This window comes from Colossoma macropomum, unplaced genomic scaffold, assembly GCF_904425465.1.
Source record: "Colossoma macropomum unplaced genomic scaffold, Colossoma_macropomum, whole genome shotgun sequence".
NCBI lineage: Eukaryota > Metazoa > Chordata > Actinopteri > Characiformes > Serrasalmidae > Colossoma > Colossoma macropomum.
Genome location: NW_023494785.1, coordinates 32,446,683 through 32,468,054, shown reverse-complemented (window position 1 = coordinate 32,468,054; position 21,372 = coordinate 32,446,683). Strand labels below are relative to the sequence as shown.

General features: G+C 38.7%; 1 protein-coding gene across 3 annotated transcripts in view; it reads left to right on the top strand.

Annotated features, from left to right (window-relative positions):
- Positions 1 to 21,372, top strand: part of rab11fip3 (RAB11 family interacting protein 3 (class II)) — a 62,796-nt gene that overhangs the window by 17,816 nt on the left and 23,608 nt on the right. For 2 of the 3 annotated variants that reach the window (XM_036590824.1, XM_036590816.1), the window contains exons 3-4: positions 9,574 to 9,647; positions 16,579 to 16,748. In XM_036590824.1, the coding sequence (XP_036446717.1) occupies positions 9,574 to 9,647; positions 16,579 to 16,748 (244 nt within the window). Of the gene's footprint in view, positions 1 to 9,573; positions 9,648 to 13,600; positions 13,908 to 16,578; positions 16,749 to 21,372 lie in introns of those variants that run through there. The other variant, XM_036590830.1, reaches the window with a different exon arrangement.

The window sequence follows — 21,372 nt, the reverse complement described above, 5'->3', positions numbered from 1 at the left end:
TGAGTCTTCAACCAGCAGTCAGTTGGAGACATTCTCAGATAACTTCAGGTAAAAATAGACAGATTGTGATTGAAAACACCTGTGAATGCTGATTCTGATAAATGAAGAGTACTAAATTGCTCCTGACATTAGCAAGACACATTAATGTCAATGTCATTTTGTATTAACGTAATGTGTTAGTGCACATTACTAGCACAACACATTAGCATTAGAATTCGGGGTGAGGTTTGCTGATACGAGCTCTGTGAAACTAGCAGCATTTCAGGAATTAAGAAGGCTGTTAGCAATTTTGTAAGTGGCTGCCCCGACTCGCTGCCAGAGCAATGCAAACCCATATCTACACACAGTCATCTATCTGTCTTACTGTCTATCTGTTCAAATATTTATCTCGCTATCTATTTATATATTTATCTATCTGTCTGTCAGTCCGTCTGCCCACCTGCCTCTCCATCTGTCTGTCTATTTATGTATCGTTCTTAAAGGATTGAGAGCGAAAGAGCTAGGAAGAGAGAGAGAGAAATTGCACATGCAAAAATTTGAACACCCCAATTAGATTATTTTTTGATTTTATAAGTAAAAATAAGTTAACACATGCTCTACAGGGAACAACTTGAACATGACACTTTGCTGCAAGTTGTTGCATAATGTCTATTTATTTGTTGAGTTGAACATATTAGTTTAACACATAACTAGTGGGCTCGTACACAAGGTTTTTCTCTGCAGTGGATAACTTGCTAATTTGTTAGTTTGTCAGAGTGACGCTGAGAACAGAAAAATAGTTCATCTAGTGCGTAGTAGCAAAGTACAATATATAATACTCACTTAATCACAAACACACGCAAAACAGTTGCGCTTCACAGCCCTGTTAAAACATTTACATTTCACTAAGTAGTTGGTCTGTATATTTTTGTACATTTTCTGCATATTTGACATTCCATGGTGCAGCACAACGAATACCTGAATAGTGATTTTGAGTGTTCAGCTACTGGCAACTTGAATGGTTAACCAAGTACTCGAGTATGTGAGGACATCTCTATTGAGTGTGTCTGTGTGTTTTGATTGCTAAATCCACTCACATCCTTACCTCGGTCTATTAGTCCGGTCACAGCGAGTATAAATGATTTCTGAACTGATTTCTGCTTCTATTAAAGATGCAAAGGGTGCTCTAGGCTCTGTAAAATGAGACACGCACACAAACACACACACACACACACACACAAACACACACACAGTGATGTATCATTGTGTTTGTAAAGTTATTTGATGCCACTTGTTACCTGATTCTCACAGTGGTGTCTCTGCTGGTGATGGCAGTAGGACAGGCTGAGATCAACACTAATGTTTCCATTGTAGACTCTAATGATTATTAACCCTTAGAGGAGCAGATTATTCCACAGTTAATTATATAGTTACAGAATGAATTACATTTACACCAAAGATGTACATGGGTACTCAAGCACTTAAGCACAAGAATATTGAAATCATTATTTAGTTATTTGTTACATTTCATCACTGAAAGACAGTAAAACATGTTTTTCTCATATTTACAGAATGTTATGTAACACTTAAGTGCTGTCTGGTTAACTGCATATCTGTTCATGAATGTAGACACTTGAATATCAAATTCTGTCGAAATTCATGTCCTTAATTTACTTTGGCTTTACATTCTGTTCTGACAGGTTGTAGTTTCCACTTCTGACGTTTTCTTTGTGTTTCAACGTCAAATGTAAAGCATGTTTTCAAAACAAGGTTATATACATCATAACTTTTCAGGTAATAAATATCATTGGCTTTGTTGACATGCAAAGATTTTTGCCAATCCGATTGAATACATTCCGATTGCAGATTAAGACTGAGGTGTTAATATGCTCACTCTACTCAGCAATCTGATGAAAAATCTCCGTTAGAGAAGTGTAAACGTTACCATGACAGCGAGCATCACGTGAGGTCCAGTCAGAGTGAGACGGGTTTTCAGTGCTTGTGTTTTTAATTACTTTAAAATTATGGCAGAAAAATTCACATGTATTAAGGAAGCGACACTTGCACTAGAATCCACACTTTCTGCAGAATTTCGCTTGTTTTAAAGAGCCATGAGTGCGAAATAATATAAAATAATTACATTCATTTGCTGTCGATGGTGATACCAGCTCCTTCCAAGAATGAATAATTAATGGGGATTTCTGTCTTCAAGTATCAGATTTCTTAACTCATTCATAGATAATGTGTTAAGAACCAGACCAAACCCACATTCACTCACTCTTTCTTTCCATCTTTCTCTTTTGTCCGAGTTGTTGTTCTCACCCTTCGTCTCACTTGTTCCTTCTGTTTCTAAAAGCTCAGAAATGAGAGAAAGAAAAGATGAGTGATGTGAAGTAGGAGAGATAAAAAAAGAAAAAGTGATGGAAAGAGAAGTTTCAGGCTGTGACTCAGATATGTTAATTATTTACTGATCCACTTCCTAACAAAGAACTCCCATCATGACGTCACAGCACAGCTACCATGACTGGTTCTTTTTTCCATTTCTCTGAGAGCACACCATACTAAGACTGAGGCAAGATGTTTTAATATGCTGAATTCAATCTGCCTGACATCTTAGTGTCCTGTTTATACAAGAAGGTAGAACTTGCTGGCAGTGATGTGCAGATAGCTCTTCAGGGGCAGGTGCTCATATTCACAAAGGGGGCATTTACTGTGTCAGACAGTCTGTAGAATGATGTTTGTGTCTTGGTAGAGCAATATGGTGTTGGAATCAGTGGTTGTTAGCAAAGATGTAGTCTCTAGTCTGGTACTTTTCCCCGCATAACGTGGCCATGAACCGCCTACCTTCTCAGGAAGAAGCCGTTTGTGTGACATGCCAAATGAGTAATCTCAGCCCGCTGCTTTGGCGTGTTGTGAATTGGGAGGCAATTATGAAAATCACACAAATATATAACTTGTTATAAATGGCAAGATTTTTCATCACAGTGTCCAGTATAGGCACCTGTTAGTTATTGTTTACTAGAATTTAGCTGCAAAAAAATGTAACTTTCTTTCCTGTCAGAATGATAAACATTGCAGGAAAATGTGTATGCCTGGATGTGCTAGCCAATCAAACAGCAGCTGACAGTATCCTAATAGTGGTCAGCTTTGTGCGCAAAAAATAACAGGCACTCTGTTTCCATGTGGTGGGAGCACAGGGTTGGATGTTGGGCCAACACAAGCTGCGAGAACAGCTTCAGTGTGCCTTGGCGTAGATTCTGCAAGTTTCCGGAACTGTACTAGAGGGGCGGAACTTCATTCTTCCCAAAGATATCCCCTCAGTTGGTGTTTTGATGATGGTGGTGGAGTAAGGCTGAATGGTTTGGAGAAGATATCTAAATGTGATTTTTTTGACCGCTATTATGACTGTGATTATTTTCTATAAATTAAGGTCAAGGCCTGTTTCTTTCTTCAAAAACATTAGCATATTCCTATTTTCTGCCTTCAAGCTTGAACTGACTGTAATATGCCAGACTGTTAGTTGTTGTTATGTTGTACACAGAGCGTGGATGTTTGGTTGCTTCTTATTGGTCTGATTCAACCAAAGGCAGTTCACAAGCACTGTGTTATTTGGTTAAATTTCCCAAATTGGGGAATTCCACCAATTTAGCAAAATGTCTGCATAATTAAATGTAAAGTTAAATGAAGTCATTCAGAGTGTTCTGATGTGAAAAGTTGTAGAAAAACTTACCAAGTCAGAATTGTTCACAGTGGTGGTGATGGGAACCAGACATTTGAAGTGATTAACACCTCTAAAAGCTCCCTCACAGAACACGATTACATGAAATGGTTAAAAAAAACCACTGCCTGATGTCTGAGACATTGTTTTATGATGCTTTTGAGATACAGTTTTGGCCTAAAATGTATTTTTGAACTCCATTCATGGTGGAGAGGTGCATGCAGGGTGTTGTAAGGCAAAACAGTCTATGAAGAAACCTTTTTTTTTTTTTACCATCTATTTTACCATCATCAACATTACATATGAAAACTAAGATGACAAATGTAGGTTCATGTTTGGTTTTGGACCGTAAGTAAAATAGCTATTTGTTGTAGACATTGTGATCCCTGGTTCTTATCACCACCACTGTAAAGAAATCTAAATAGGAAAGTTTCTTTGCAATGAACTATTTTATATTAAACTACTCTGAATGACTTTATTAACATCTCAGTGGTTGACTTAAGCAGAGATGATGAAAAGATGGTGGACTTTCTACATAAGATAATGTTGTTGATAATGTAGGCTGTAATTAAAACTGCAACACTTTCAAATTACGATTTTGATGTAAAAAGATTTGTCTTTCAACCCCAGTGGAGAGCGCTGTCCAACATTCAAAATCTCCCATAGGTGGTCATCTGAGTTGAGATTTGGTAACTGCAAAGACCATAGCATATGATTTACATGATTTTCATGCTCATCCATCCATTCATTGTTTTCTTGAGAAGAAGCCACACTCATCAGGATAGAATGTTTCATCATTGGATAAAGGTGGTCAGTGAGAATAACTTTGTATTGCTTTGCAGACCCCCTCACTGTACCTGTACTGTTCTCTTGGTGTATGCTGCACATGCACTCACCCACTTGTGGAGAACATGGTGAAGGATGACTCATCCGTATCACCCCCCCATGTATTTATAGACCAGTGCCTGTGGTTTTAGCCCTACTGAACTCTCAAATGTGCTTTCGTCTTTGTAATGAGGGACTTATTCACTGCAACACTACAGACTGTTCTTGCTCACATCCTGCTGTGACATTCTCATTCACCTGAGGAACAGTTGCTGTGCTGTTTTCTTTACATATTGCACAAAAGCACAAGCATCACACACAGTTAATGCACACCTCCAAGCACAATTTCAGCCTGATTAACTGATGTCTTTCGTATAGATTTATAAATGCAGATGTCACTTTAGTCATTGTTCCTCTTGAAACACTAGTCAGTTGAGCTGTCTTTGTGACTGTTCTGCATAATGTCAGTTATGACAAAGCTACTGTAGTAGACTTTAAATAAATAAATAATACATACTACTGCTAAAAATAATATAAATAAAACTACTAACCACTAATAATAATAATTCTTTTTCTTCATCTTTCTCTTTTTTATTCCTCCTTTTCTTTTTTTATGTCAACTTGTTGAAATTCCTATCAGAGGGTACTATGAATCATTCCAGTTTATCACAGTGAGAGCAGAAAAATAAGGAATCAATGAGAACCAGGCTTTTGCAAATTTTCCGGTCCTCCCCCTCCAAGTGAACTTGATTTTCTCTAGTTTTTAATGAAATGTTATATCTTCCAGCCATCTGCCATGGGAAGGGGGTTTTAGATTTTTGCGATTAAACAGGCAAAGATGACAAAACAAACAGGTGAAAGCCACCACATTATAACGCACACGATAGGTTAACGAGTTCCTCCTCGTACAAAACTGTCTCCTCGCTTGCACTTGAAAGCAGCGTTACTAAAAAAACAAAAATTCTCTCGGAAGGGCAGGTGTGACTGCAATTCTGAAATGAACCACTAGAGGTGTACTTATAAGGAGCTTATAGTGCGGGTCTGAAAGTGTGGATCTGAAAGTGCGGTACTGCGGGTCTGCAGCTGGATACTACTGACACAGTTAAGTGTGTTCAGTTCATTCAAACACAGCAACACCATATAATGTTCAAATTACATACACAGAACTAATTAGCCAGTAGACAGCTCAACGGTTTGTCTAAACTGAAATCTGAAGAAATTCAAAAGGAGCTCCTCCTAACGTATTTCAAATGAGCTAGAATTAATGGTTACTCTGTGCGACCTGCCTGTAGTTTTGAATCATTTTAGTTTTTAATTGCCTAAAATAAAGATGTTTTGATCAAGTATGGGTAAAGCAAAGTGTCCAAGCCCCCACCCTGCCAATGTCCCCTGCCCCTCAACAAGGCCATGATAATGGAAGATAGTGGCTTGGATCACTTGGTCCCTGTCATGGCAGAATAATGTTATACATGTTGATGTCTCTCATTTGTGCTTCTCCGTTGTCATAGTTATGAGTTATTGTGAAGCGTCTGCCGGTTTCATGCTCTGTTTTCACATGATGAGTCAGAGAGAATGATTCAAATGTGACATAATAGCCAACTGTCAAAGTGCTTATTTACTGTCAAAATTACTCACCATGTGTGATCCACTGTTGTTGAACACATGAAGTCAAAGTTTTTCGTAATCGATGCTGTTAAAAACGAGCCTCTTAACTGCCAACACAACTCTCAAACTGTTTCTTGAAGTTGAAGTTGCCTTGTGCTATTGAATTTCTTCTCCACCTTGTTGTCTTATCCAACATCTGAACTGATCTTTTGTTGTCGTATATGACAGATCTTTTAGAAATGTTTGCTTAGTCCACTAACTGATAAGGCGCCACACATAATGACAGATTCCACTGATTTTTTTTTGTCCTTAGTCATCCTTCAATCAAAGTCCTCACACATAGATTTGCCCAGAACAAAAGACCATGCGCATTCAGACAATTTCTAATGCTTTGGAATTGTCATCAGCTGGTAATTCCTAATTCCTAATATCCAGTACGGCCCAAAAGATAATGAGTTTCTCTTTTCAGTATTAGTTCTTCTCAGTGTGTTTTTTAGAAATGCTCTGGATTGTTGCTTTTGGGATCATGTCTGTTGTTAAGGCACTGTATAAATAAAATATTTTTAGGGCTGAAAAACGTTACATTATCAATGATGTATATTTCCGCTGTTTTATATTTCCGTTGTTGACATTTTCAGAGCGCTGTCCAGCCTAGATGAGTTAATGATTTAAAGGGGAATTCGCTGATATTTCAAAATGTGTGTATAATTAAATGATGAAGCTGTAAACAGAGTCAGATTGGGTTGATGTGATAAGGTTAATTGTAGAGAAATTTACCTACTCTGATTTCTGTACAGTGGTGGTGGTGATAGGAACCAGTGACAATGCAAAAATACCCATTTAATATACTATCCCAAATGGCCAGTGAATCATCACGTGTCTTCTGAGTTTTATACACAGTCAAGTCACATTATTATGACGATTTCATGTCCACAAGCTGGTGGTGGCAGCGTTATGGTCTGAGGAATGTTTTCGTGGCATTCTCTGGGCCCACTTATCCATGTGGAAGGCACTCTCAACCAATTTGGGTATGAATCCATCCTTGCAGATCACATACACCCATACATGCTGGGCGGGTGGGCTCTTCCAACAAGACAATGTGACGTCACACTGCTAGAAATGTCCAACATTGGTTGGAAGAGCATGACCAAGTACTACCCTGGCCCCCTAATTCTCCAGACTTGAAGCCAGTTGAGCATCTGTGGGACCACCTCGTTCATCATGTTCGCTCTATGTATCCTCCACCACGCACCCTTTAGCTGCAGTGGGAATCATTGCAGTCAGCATGGCTCTAGATACCTGTGACAACCATGACCTTATTGAGTCACTCCTAGCGCGTCTAGCTGCTGTCCATGCTGCACACAGCGGTTACTCTGGATATGAGCTGGTGTTCATAATAATATGACTCGACTGTGTATGTAATCCTGTTAATGCTGGAAATGCTGATAATGATAAAAATAAGTTTTCTTTAAGGACTGTTTTACCTTAGAACACCCTGCATGTACACTGTGGATCAAAACTTCCTCAAAACTATTGTTAAACAATGTCTTAGACATCAGGCAGCGTATTCAACCATTTCATCTAATAACTTTGTGTGAAAGCTTTTAGAGGAATTAAACTCTTCACATGTCTTGTTCCTGTCGCCCCTGCTTTGAACAGTTCTGTTTTTTTTAGAACAGAGCGTTTCACATCAAACCACTCTGAATGACTTTGTGTATATTGGAACTATTTAATGAAACATTTTTGAAACATCAGTGGAATATAACCGAAAGAGGGCAGCAGTTTACCTATAGGGTCTTGTGAGCAGGTAACTACCGAAAGCTCAGAAAAGAAGAGAAGTTCGGAAGCATTTTCTGAAAACGAAGAATAAAGTAGTCGCATACAAGATATTAACGTCTGACTTAGCTTTTTTCAACCACCTGAAGAGAAAATTTCCCAGTGTTGATTGTGAAGCGACAGAATGGTCAGTAAACAGCAGCTTTCTCTCTATGACAGTGTTATGACATATAAATGAGCCATAAAGTCATAATATCAGGTTCAGCTCAGCTTTTGAGTACTGATTAGGTTAATTTAAATGTGGTTTTTCTCCCAGCCAGTTTGTAAAGCATTTTACAGCCTATCTTGTTAGTCAGTTTGTTTCTGGCCAATTCTAGTTTGTTTAGCTGTTCCGCCTTCACAGCCGTAGATAGAAAAGCTTGCTCAGGGGCAGCAACAGGTTCAGAATTTGATGTAGGCCTGCTATCACGCTCAGAGTCTGACCAAACGGGCTGCCGGTCAAATATTATCTTATTATGTAATGTATCTAATGTTATCTAATGTATTAGTTTTCTATTTTTGTGTGTGCAGAAATGTAATAACAGTTACCCACAGCATAAAGTGAGTTGTTACTTAGCAGCTGGTGCTCAGCAGAATAATGCAGTTATTGTGGAAAAAACATGCTACCATAAATGACACTTTTCAGTCAATCATTGATTAGGGTGATAATTGTCATAAAACACTGGCCGCTTGAGCAATAATATTGCAGTATGAGTGTGAGTATTTATAAAGAACTAGTTATTTGCTGTATGTGTAGTATAAATCAAAGGCCTTTAAATGGAATGTGTGGTCACAACGTTTGTTTATATCAGTGTGCATGTAAAAAAGAAGTACATCCACTTAGAGCCGAGCAAAATAACAATTTTTTCATTATTGTAATATATAACATCACAGTATGTCCCAGTATGCTTTTTTTTGAGAATATGATGGATATCATAAGTACTTAAACAGTACATACTACTTACCAACTGCATATTCGTTTACAAAAAAGGGGGCATAATTAGTCCTGTTTAATGACACGTGGATGTGTTTGTCATCTCTTCATAAGCTCTGAATCAGTAGTTATAGAACAAATAGTTTCAGTTTCCAGTTTTAAAACAAGGCTGAGGCACATTTAAAGTCATTGTAAAATACTCAGTATGCACGTTTGACTGCACATATAAATTCTATTATATATTAAGGCTCCAGGGTTTCTCCATAATGTAAAAGCAGTAGGCCACTCGAGGCTGTTACAGGGATTTTACTCTGCTTTGCATACTGCAAAACCAGTGTGACTCAAGGAGTCTTGTGGCTTATTGCTCTTAATATCACAAGACATAAAATAAGACATAAATAAAACCAACAAGCCAGGATCCAGGTTTACATTATCACTGTTACTGTATATCTGCCCAATCAGTTGTGACCTTTTTCTCATATGACTTTTGTTTACATCTTTTGGTTCGATGTTAAATAATGTGAATGCTAAGCGTACCAGAACTAAAGTGCAACAGTGTATCATAATCTGTTTTGGTTTGGACCAAGGGACTTACAAATATAAACACACCCCTTAGAATCTAATCGCAGGTTTTAGGAGTAAAAACACACTACAGGGAGGAAAAAAAACTGAATCTTTCTACTTCTCTCTCTCACAGGTTCTGATCCAGATCTCTACAGGTTGCAGCTCAGTTCAGCAGATGCCAATGGAGCAGCAGAGGAATATGATGAGGTATGCTGCACAGGCACACACAATGTGGTTTTGTTTGCACTGTATCTGTCCTCAATACCACTGTTTCCGGCTGAACTCTCGCTGCCCTCACTCTCTCTCTGTCTCTCTCTCTCTGTTTCTCTTTCTGCTTCTCTCTCTGTGTGCTCTCCTTTTCTTTGTTATGTTGGGTAGCTTCGGGCTGCGTATGTCTGTTATTATCCTTTGTGGCTAGCATAACTGGCATTCCAGGACATTGTGTCTGTACACATGTTTGTGTTTTAACTAAACTGTGTGGAATTCACTTATTATTTCAGCTTTTCTAAGAATCTGATCTTAACATAAGAATGTGTCTGTGAGAGAGCAAGAGAGAGAGAGAGTGAGAGAGAGAAGGAGAAGCACTGTCTCAGCAATAAAGCCAACACAGTCCAGCACTGATAGGCATATTTTACATGCAAGATAAGTGACGCTTGATTGGAGGCTCTTTTGGAGCAGTGGAAGGAATGGAAGAAGCAGCAGACACGTTCACACAGACATCAGCGTCCTTCTGCATCTCCTCTTCAAATGGAGACATGGTCAATCTGGTTATCGTCCCAAAAGAGAGTGAAGAGAGGAGGGAATTAACTTTATATTGAACTTCACAGAGAGAGAGAGCTGTTTGCTGTGCGCTTGTGGCGCCACCTGCTGATGAGGCGATACTGTTCAGGACGAGCCCCTGAACACTCATGCATCACTTTCTCTCACTGTCACAGTTCATTGGAACTGGCACATCAGATTACAGAACCCTTAATAACTATAACTCACCAGCTCCTGTGCTGTGGAGAACAAGGCTAAATGGCATTGGCACCTTTTTGCATTCTTTGCCTGATTTGTATTCCTCCCTGTTCTGCAGAACTAATGCTCTAATGTCTTTTTTTGAAAAAGCAATGAATCACTTTTTCACCAACGCTGAATAGAACTATACTCTAATTCTTGTACAATATGACTGCTAAATTTTTTTTCTTGACAGAAATAGCTAATCATCTAGCCTCCCCGTCACATGCACACATACACACGGACAGCATATTTTGTTTAAATGTTGATGTAGTATTGAGTGTAATGCTGCTTTCATGTGATTGGTTTAAAAAATAACTTTTTCTTCAAGAAGCAAAGAAAAAGTTTGCTTACTGAATTTTGAGTTTGACGTTTCGTTTTAATGACTGAATAGAAAACGTTTTTAAAATTGTCATTATTATTGTTATTATAAAATTCTTGTAATTACTTAGTGTTATTGGTAATCGTTATTAATTTCCTTTACTGCGTTAAGTATAAATTCTACTTATTTAACTATTAAATTGAACCTTTTTGAATTTACTACAACAAACCGTACAAAACAATGAAAAACATAACTAATATGGTTATTATCGCAAATAGCATAAAATGCTAATCTGGGTCATCCTCCCCAATCTGGCGACCCTGAAGAGGCTGTTGGCACTATTTTAACGTGTTGGTGATGAGCGGTGCATCAGAACAGAGGTCATTTTTTAAGTGACGTTTAAATATAAACAACTTTGTTGGTCACCTCTTGTCATTGAATGTGGGAGTGACCATATTTCAGATCAGTGGTGTTGGGAGAAAAAACATTTTTTGGTTGGCCTGTAAAATGGTGGTTAGGCCAACTTTGTAAATGAACACTGCGACCCCTTTCACTGTAAAGCGTGCATCCACTGAAGATGACAGTTCAGATCAGACAGCTGAGCTGTACAATGACGAGGAAAAACACCCCTGTAAACTTAAAAACCTAAACCTCATCACTCTTGTTAATACTGTCACCAAGTGCATGAAAAATGTTTATGAACCATTTATGTCTTACCTTGTATGGCTCAGTGCATTGAAGTAGACATTAGCTTTGACGTTTTGAGATATTTTAGCTTTAAAAGAGCTAAAGTAGTAAAAGCATTACAAGTGCTAAATTTGCAAAACGACTGACAACAGCATTTTTTGCATTAGTTTTTGGCTTTGGAAATGGATAGAAAACAGCATGCTACATTGGGGACAGGGTCACCCCCAGGTGTATCTTTTGACCGCAGCTGCAGCATCACATTCAGACACCAGCCCGCTGATGTTGAACTGAAGGCTTGCTATGATCTAACAAAGCCAAAATGTTGGTTTTATTTAGTTTGTGTCGCACACTACATTTGATTCGGGGTATAAGTTACATGACGGATGTGTTTTGTCATTACTCTGATAAACCTAGTCAATAATAAGAGCTTACCCATCCAAACTGCACTCACTAAAATGAAGGAAGCCTCGTGCTTCTTTTAACATAGTAAGAGAAAACTTGATATCACAAAGATTTGTTTCTCTGTGGTTAATGGGGACATGCACCTACCGTAACTCCACCACTGAGGTGCTTAGTTTAATAGGGTTAAACAGTCCCAGGTTGAGGGAATAAAAATTATTACAGTGGTTTTCAACCGGTTGGCCTTGGCCCCTCAGTGGGCAATTTTTTATTTGTCCTTTTTTACCGCAAAATTGTTACAGTATTGACATTTAACCAAATGTAATTTTAAAAATGACAGATTTTGTTGTGATAATTATTTACAAAAACAAAACATTTATATCAAGGTCATTCATTGGTCAGACAAAATGGTCTGTTGTTATTGCTCAGTGCAAGTAAAATGTTCTACTTCTCTATCACAGAGAACTCGATCCTTGTGGATAAATAGTTAAATATAGTTAAGAATAGTGTCTCAGACTGAGAAAACTGAGAAAATACAGCTGGGAACTGAAAACAAGTTCCACTCTGAGTTATATGTTCAGAGGTTTTGTCAAATGAAGTTTTGAAGCTAAATGATTCACGCCGTCATTTGGAGATGAGTTTGCAAGTGTCCGTCTAAACCTGTTGAATTGAGCCAGAACTCTGTCTGCAAATTTCCTCATCTTAGTTGCCAAGCAACATCAGCGATCTGATTAGGAGTCAGAAAGAACGACTGGATTGGTTAAATCTTCTTGTGGGACATGAAATCTTTTGTGGTTGTTTGTGTGGGCTGTGAGCAACAAAAGGTGGGGAACCCCTGCATTATTAAATATATCAAGTATAAGCATTTTGGTGTTATATTGGCCCAGGGTTTGTTATTTGATATTTACCCTTTTTCCAGAGTTAATAGGTCACTTGAGATCACTTTTTAAATTTTTTTAATAAAAAAAAAATTGGCCAATTGAAGTTGGTGCAAAATTCCAAAGGTGTGAATTCAAAAGGGTTTGTGTCAGTTGTTAACATGAAGTTTAGTAAGTGAACCCGTGCTGAAGCACACAGGTGCTGACGAATTGTGAGGGTCAGTGCACTTCTGAGTGTTTTTGCGAGTGCGGTTAAGAGCTCTGTGAATGGACGTTTTGAGGAGAGACACACCTGGGAGTTTACGGGAGTTGACGTTTCCTCTCGTCTTTCCGAATCCCCTCCCCATCCATCTGATGAATGAATACGTTGTTTCTCCGTTTGCTCTCAAAACATGCAAGGTGGCTGGGTGGAGCGCAACATCCAGCAGTGAAACATGCAAACGTGCTCTCGTGGGTACACACACACACAAACAGAATATTATTTCCCAAACTTGTGCACATTCTTACCTAAACACGCACATTTTTAAAGATTATGATTATTATTTCAAATATTAGTGTTATTACTAATTATTATTGATTTACTTTGCTGTGCTGTTGCATAATTTTTAATAACTTATTTAAGTGATTAAAACCTGAAGAGGCCGTTAACACATAAATACACTCTACTTTTAGAGTACTTTTGTCTTTGTGAGGTGTTTCCATTAAAGATCGTTTGAGGTGCTGGTATTCAGATTGTTTGGACGTTTGGGCTGGTTTAATTTAGAGAGGAAACACACACACAGTGAATGTAAAGATGTGGGGAAGGGGGAGGCGTGGTGGTGGTGGTGATGGCCCCGCCTATTCCTGGTTGTTTTGCCCTTCGGACCTCATAGGCTACGCTTCAGTTTTCCAAGGATTAAACTTCAGACACGTCCCCACACTCTTTCTCTCTTACTTTGTCTTTCTTTCTTCCTGTCTGTCTCTTTCCTTTTCAGTGTCTCTCTTTTTCCTTTCTCTCTGTCTCTTCTTCCTATCTTCAGAATCATTGTAAATGAGTAAAAGGGGGAAGAAAGCGCTGTTTTTGGAGATCTTATAAGGGATACTTTCCTGCTTAGTGTTGTGTCTCAGGTTGAGGTCATGGTTCTGGGCATGGCCACCAGCCCTCTGGGCCCTTCTACTCCTGGAGCTCCACCAGCGTTTGTGGAGGTAAAGTAGGCACTGTGGTCAACTTTAGGCTTACCTTCTTGTAGCTTGCTTATGTTGTGGATGAAGATATAGCTAGACGTTGTGACAGACAGATGTCGATCAGGTTGGTTTAAAGAGGAATTTCACCTTTTCTAAAATTCACAGCAATTCGGTCTTTAGAATGTAAGCAAAGTCATTCAGAGTCGTTTGTGTAATGTGATGTCATTGTAGAGAAACTTGCCAGCTTTCTTTACAGGGAACCATTTATTCACTGACACCATTTATTTACAAACCACCAGTGAACCTACACATTTTTATATGTATTGTTTATAATGGTACGATAGAGGTCTTAAGTGGTTTTAAGAAAAACTATTTTGCGTTACAGCACTCGCATGTACCTCTGTGGCAAGAAAAAATAAATAAATTTTGGGCCAAAATATACTCACAAAAATTGTAAAACAGTGTCTGAGACATAAGGAAGCATATTCGTAACCATTTCATGTAATAACGTGCTGTGAGGGAGCATCTTAACCATTATTTATACAATTTTTAAAGATTCGATGGAAATCTCCTTTAATTTGATTCTGTATGTTATGTTAGACAAATATAAATAGTACAGTCACAGTTGATGCCTATGTATGTTTTTTCAAAAGTTTTTTTTGAAGCAAAGTCCCAGCATATGGTAAACAACTTCAGTTATGTTGGAAGGCATGTAAAGCTGCGTCCAGACAAACGGGGTCATTTTAAAGGACTAAAATATAACACTGATATAGGGCACTGTTGGTATTAGGCACGGCACAGTTCAATATGTGTTGTTTTCTAGATTTGATTGAGTTGGTGTGTCCAAACTGACACTATAAATTGTAGTGGATTGTAAGTTTTGCCGATGTCAATTCTTGCTGTGCTGCGTGTGTGCTGTATGATTATGTCTCTTGATAAAGTTTGAAGGAAAAAAAAAATAATGCTGACACCATGTTTTTCTCCCTCTACCAACTTTAACCTGTTCACTGAGCAGTTGGTTGTCTCCATGGTAATCGTAACAACTGCGTACTAGAGTGGACTCACTGGACAGTAACCTTTTATGGAAACAGCTGCTTGATTGGTAAAAACGAATTGGACATCATAGAAGTGTTGCCTTTGGCTTTGACGTTTACAACCATGAGCTGTTTACCGGAAGTTTAAGTTTTTACTCGCGTGGCCATTTATGGGATATTTTATTGTGTCAGTTCAGTTCATGGGTTTTCGTAAGCTGCAATAAGGTGTGTTAAAAGTGCTGCTTAGGCCTGTCAGAAGTGTTATGTATCAACTGAGTACAATTATTTAAGCTGATCATAGTTATTTTATCTGATTGTGGTTATTTCTTCATGTTGCAACAAGCAGAATGTGAATTGGGTGCATGTTCTTCCCTTGGGTTGAGGCAAATACATGTAAATAAAAAAAAAGCAGTAGCACAGTTAGGCTGTGTACACATTACAAGCCTCATTGCTCGGTTGTGATTTTTTGGGCAGATGCGATCTTTTTAATTTCATGGTTCACATTCGTGGAGCTGAGCCATTAATGTGAACAAGCCTGTGATGACCTGCATGCGCACATCCTAATCAATGACGTCATATAAATGAACAATGTGCGTCATAAACAACAAACTCACCAGCGGAACCAGCCTATATCATAAAGATAATTAGTCCCGATCAGCTCTCAGCTTTTCATTATTAGTGTGAGATGAACACAAAAAATGCACCAATTACTGACATAAGCTTCATATTAGATGCTGCTGCCATGTTAACACTGAATGAAGATGCCTGCACAGCGGGGGGAAAAAACACATTAATTCCAATCTGAGCATTTTCATTAAGGTCGCATGGCCACAAATCGGATAGGTATCTGATGTCTGAGACCACATGTGAAAGGGATTCAGATCTGATATGAAGAGATCAGATTTTCATGTCCACAAAGCTCTGAAAACATCAGATTGGCATCACAAGGCAAAAATCGGAATTTGTATCACTTCAGCCTGGTAATGTGAACGTAGACTTATTCAGACACATCATGGATCTTACAAAAACAAAAAAAGTTCCAACTTCAGACTTGGTGCTAAAACACCTTTAGTGATCATGAGTAATGTTTGCTTATTTGAGCTTAACCCTTGTCAGTTTGGATTGAATAAGTATCAAAAGCTAGAAAGCAAAATAGATGATTAGCCGAAATAGCTGTAGGTTTATTTTTTAATAGTTGCACACAGTTAGCAAAAAATTAAACTGTTAATCACAGTTATTTTTACTGTACATTATTGTCAGCTGAAATGTCATGATTTAGACAGGCCTGCTGCAGTTCTTTTGATGTTTCTTTTCAGCAGCTCTTTAGACGTGAGAAAACAAATGATGTAGAGTGAAATGAATGAATGACTGAATGGTGTGTATGTGTTTGTGTGTGTGCCTGTGTAAATGTGTTTCTTGCCGAAATGGAAAAGTGAGCTCATTGTAAGCTGTGAATAAGCTAAGTAGGTAATTTCACACACCTTCCTGTTCAGATTCATTGGAAGCAATTTCTGCACAATGACGTCCTCTGTTGTGCTTTTATTGCTCGCATGTAGGTTCCGCTTTGATAGTGAGCTGATGAATCAGTAATAATGAATCAGTAACGGTGTGTGCAGATGTTGCTAATGTGTTCATGTGTTGTGTGTTTGTTTGTGCAGCAGGCGGAGGTGTCGGACAGTGCATATCTGGGCTCGGAGAGTGCATACAGTGAGTGTGAGACGTTTACAGACGAGGACACTGGAGCGCTTGTTCATCCTGAACTACACGAGGACGTGGAGACGGACAGTGGCATTGAAAACACACTCACGGAGGGCGAGGACAGGAACAGGTAAACCACGCACACGGTAAAATACACAAATATTACACATATGATCAGCGGTTATTTAGTGAGCCCCCAGTATACACATACTTTGTAAGCACATGCACATGTATCGAGAAATTTTTTAGAAATTTAAAACTTAAAAAAAATACTATGCATCTCACCAATCATCTGTCGTCTACATATTCAGTTTTGAGCCAATATTATTATCTTAGTAATTTTTTTTATTACTATTATCCTAGTTTATTAATTAGTTTGAGATATTTATGTGAATGTGGAGTGACGCCTCATACCCCCATGAAAACTTTGATTTAAAAAGTGCTCATGGAACAAAATATAGAGATTACTGAGTAAATTCATATATATGACAGCTTTGCTTAAGATTTGCTTAAGGCTTTTCCCCAGACTAGTGTCACAAAGTTGGAAGCATATAAATGTCTGAAATGTCTTTGTATACTGTAGCATTAACGTGACCCTAACTAAGTGGCCTAGCCCAACCCATGACAAACAGCCTCAGCCCCATTACCCCTCCTCCACCAAACTTTCCTACTGCAATGCAGAGTGCCAACAGAATGTAGGTAGCATTCTCCTGACATCTGCCAAACCCAGATTCATCCATCAGACTGCCAGATAGTGAAGCATGATTCACCACTCCAGGGAGAACATTTCCACTCCAGAGTCCAGTGGTACAGTGCTTTACACCACTCCAACTGACGCTTGGCTTTGCAAACAGTGATCTTAGGCTTGGGTGCAGCTGCTTGGCCATGGAAACACATTTTAAGAAGCTCCTGACGCAGTTCTTTTGCTGATGTTGCTTCCAGAGGCAGTTTTTAACTCTGTAATGAGTGATGCAACAGAAGATATGGGATTTCTTTATGCACTGCAGCACTCACCAGCCCCACTCTCTGAGTTTGAGTGGTCTTCCACTTCATGGCTGAGCTGTTATTGCTCCTAGACACATTTCACAATAATATGATGAATAATACAAACAAAAATAATGGGCAACAGGAACAATAGCCTGTAGGTTAACTTAGCACAGTATACTTAAGCTTCTTTCTCCTATGCGCGATGAAAACGTGTGCTTTGGTGTGTTGTATACATACATTTTGGGGGGGAGGTGATGGGGGGGGTATTGGCTCTTGCCACTAGATAGAACAATAATTAGATAAGACCTACTCATAACCTGTGACTTGTGACCTTGTTTGTAGTCTTAAAAGTGTCATTTCAGACCACCTCACACACACACATACACACACTTACACACGCACACACAGATACTGTGTTACTGCATGAAACCTTGAACTAGACAGTGAACAGCACATGCTGTGTCAGTATCACTTTCTGGCTTTTCATAAGCGAAGACTCAGTACGCAGTAAGTTTGAACTCACTTTAAACTCAGTTTTCTTTGATTAAAACCTTTCTCTTTGTACTGTTCTACTTCTTCAAACACAAGCAATCGTGTGTGTGTGTGTGTGTTTTGAGTATGGTTTTTGTAAGTGTTTTAGGTTGAAGATTAGAGTCACCTTTTAGGCTCATCTACATCCCGACCATTGGATACATCCATTCTGGAGAGCACAGATCTCAACACGACTGAGAGATTGTAATTTATAATGTCTTTGGAAGCTTATTATTTTAGATTGGTATGTGGTAGTGTAAGGTAATGTAGTGCAGTTTAATGTAGGGTAGGGTAAGGTAGTGTAGTGTGGTTTAGTGTAATGTAATGTAATGTAGTGTAGTGGTAATATATTGTGGCTCGGTGTAATGTAGTGTAGGGTAATGTAAGGGAGTGTAGCATAGTTCATTGTAGTGATGTAGTGTAGTGTTGTGTGGTTGTGAGTAAAGTGTAGAGTCGTGTAATGTAATGTCTAGTGTTGTGTAATATAATGTAAGGTAGTGTAAAGTGCAGTGTAGTTTACTGTGGATGATTGTAGTGAGTGTTGTGTGGTGTAATGTAGTGTAGTTTGTAATGAGTGTAGTGTGCTTGTTATTGGTACATTTTGTTTGTGTGTGTGTGTGTGTGTGTGTGTGTGTGTGTGTGTGTGCATGTGTGTCCTTGTATGTATCTGCCGAGTCAGAATTCTGTTTTTGCTCTGCTGATAATTTGAAGCTGACTGAGGTGTTTGTGTTTCCTGTGTGTGTGTGGAGCTGACAGCACTCTGTCTTTATTTTTCCAGCTTCTCAATAGCAGGAAATGTGGAGTGTGCGCTTTCCTCCATCCACCTCCCTTGAGTCTATCCATCACTCCATATCTCTCTCTATCTCTCTCTCCCTCTCCCTCTGTCTTTCTCTCAGTCGATGTTTTGGATTTCAGGAGTTATTATTCAGAGATTTAGAGTTTCATATTATTCAGAGATTTAGTGTGTGTGTGTGTGTGTGTGTGTGTGTGTGTGTGTGTGTGTAAAGGTTGTGTCGTCCCCCTGAAGCAAATTTAGCACTGTAGCACACAAACATCCAGATAAATCTAGAGTTTCTTTCTCATTTCTCTCTCTCTCTTATTCTCTCTCTTTTTTCTTGCGGGGGATTTATTTATTTATGTTTGTGTGTGTGTCAGGATGTAAACTGGGGTCTGTCTCAGGCAGCAGGATTTCTGGCGTAGCCAGTTAACTTGAGTATTAGTTTAAATATCTCTTGGACCAATCAGGGCCAAGTCAAGTTTTCTGGTGGAGACAGACCCCCTCCGGTCATTTTCCGATCACATTCTTTTGCAAATTGCTGTAAAGCAGCCATGAATTTATGTTATAGTACAGATGAAATCAAGACACTAAAGTGGCACAGCAACCAGTTAGCTGCCTCTTCGTAAACAGCTAAACACGTCACATGAAAATAAATGCTTTTCAGTGCAGGAACAAATCATACAAATCACATATATATAAATAATATAAACATGCTGTTGTAGCAGTGGCAGCAGCAACAGTTGCCTTTTGCCATTAAAGTTGCATTACTTTCTCACACTCTGGAAGAGTTGTGTGGTCAGGACATGTAATGAGTGATACAGGCTTTTTCTCTGTTTGAGTACAAATGGCAAGCAGCATGGCCTGTTACATGTGTACTCAAACATATAAAAAGGCAACTTCTAAGATATTTAATCTTAACATGAATATGATGAGGACATGCATAAAATACCAAATATGTATGTTTGCTTTTCTGTAAATCCAGAGACGCCCAGATTAGGTTTCCCACACTTTTATCCATGTACTCTTTGAGTAAATCATGTTTCAATCGAAAGTAGGTTTGTTTAGCTTTGAAAAAAACTTTTAGCCAGTGGTCAGTGTTGCAGTAAGGACATGTAAATCAGCGCAGACATATTTAGAGGGGAAAAATGACATTAATAACGGATTAACAGCAGTATTTATTCAATAGTTTTTTGATTTAGCATTTATAAAGTGCGGTTTCAGTATAAAAAGAAATTAATTGTGTACTCTCAGTAACATTTTTATGTACTTGAATTTTGAAATCACAGGTCCTGGTGAAGGAATGAAATGAATAAAACTTGTATTTTTAACTCATAATGTGCTAAATAAATTACTTTAGCTCAGGACATTTAGCAACCATTTTATATAAGGAAATGTTTAATGACACTACTGAACTATATGCGTTTTCAGAAACAACCATACATAACGTCACACTCACATGCTGTTGCTGGGGATTAAATACTAAAAAGATTTACCTTCCTATACTTCCCACTGGCCCTCAAACAGACATATGCACACCCAGTCACCCCCGCTGAGCTCTAAATCTGATTAACCCACAGCCACACAACGGCCAGCACACACACACAGTCTTAGAGCCACATGGAATGAAGAGGCCGTCTGCCTAGTTTCTTTATTTTAGCGTTGTAATATTTGCGACGAGAGAAGTTCTGGAGTTCTGATCCAGGCCTTAGTCTGAAATGATTCACTTTCATATATGACTTGGAAGCGTCTCTGAAGCCTATGACCTGTTAGCTTTAGATATAGGTCATTATTAGCTTGAAGAGAGGTAAATTAATTTAAATAAAGCAGTAAGTCTCCGTGTGTCAGGTAATTGTAGAATTGTGTTCAGATGAGAAGTGGAGGTAGTTTAGTTTGCACTTTGCATCTCTGACTTCTCTGGATGTTTACTTCGCTTTGCCTGAACGTTGAGCAAGCGCTGACAACCTGTGCTCCAGATTATTAAGCGTTTCCAAGGTTAGGAGACAGCGGCGTTTGAAGATGCGTTCGCTGTCTTCTCCTGCGCTGTGCGTGGCCAGTCGGAGTGTTGCAGTGAGTAAGGGGTAAGTAAGCGGTTGTTGAGTCAGTCTTCATGTTGTTCTGTCTCAGATTGTTTGATCTCTCACGTCAAAGCAGTATGACACCAAAATGTGTATGGATTTGAATGAGTGACATCTGAGACATAAATGTGTTTTTTTTTGTCGTTTTGACAAGAAATACTTCCTAACAAACTCTTCAGCGAGCTCAGGGGTCAGCAACATGCAGCTCTTTCACTGCTCTGGTGCGGCTCCACAGCAGAATTAGATTTTTAGGCAAAAATAAAATAATCCTCCTTTGCAGTAAAATAAAGCTCTGCTGATCGTTTTAACAGTGTTTTAACAGTAAATGGTCTTAAACAGTGAGTTAATGTATAACTGCTAATTCACCCTTTAACCCTGAAGGT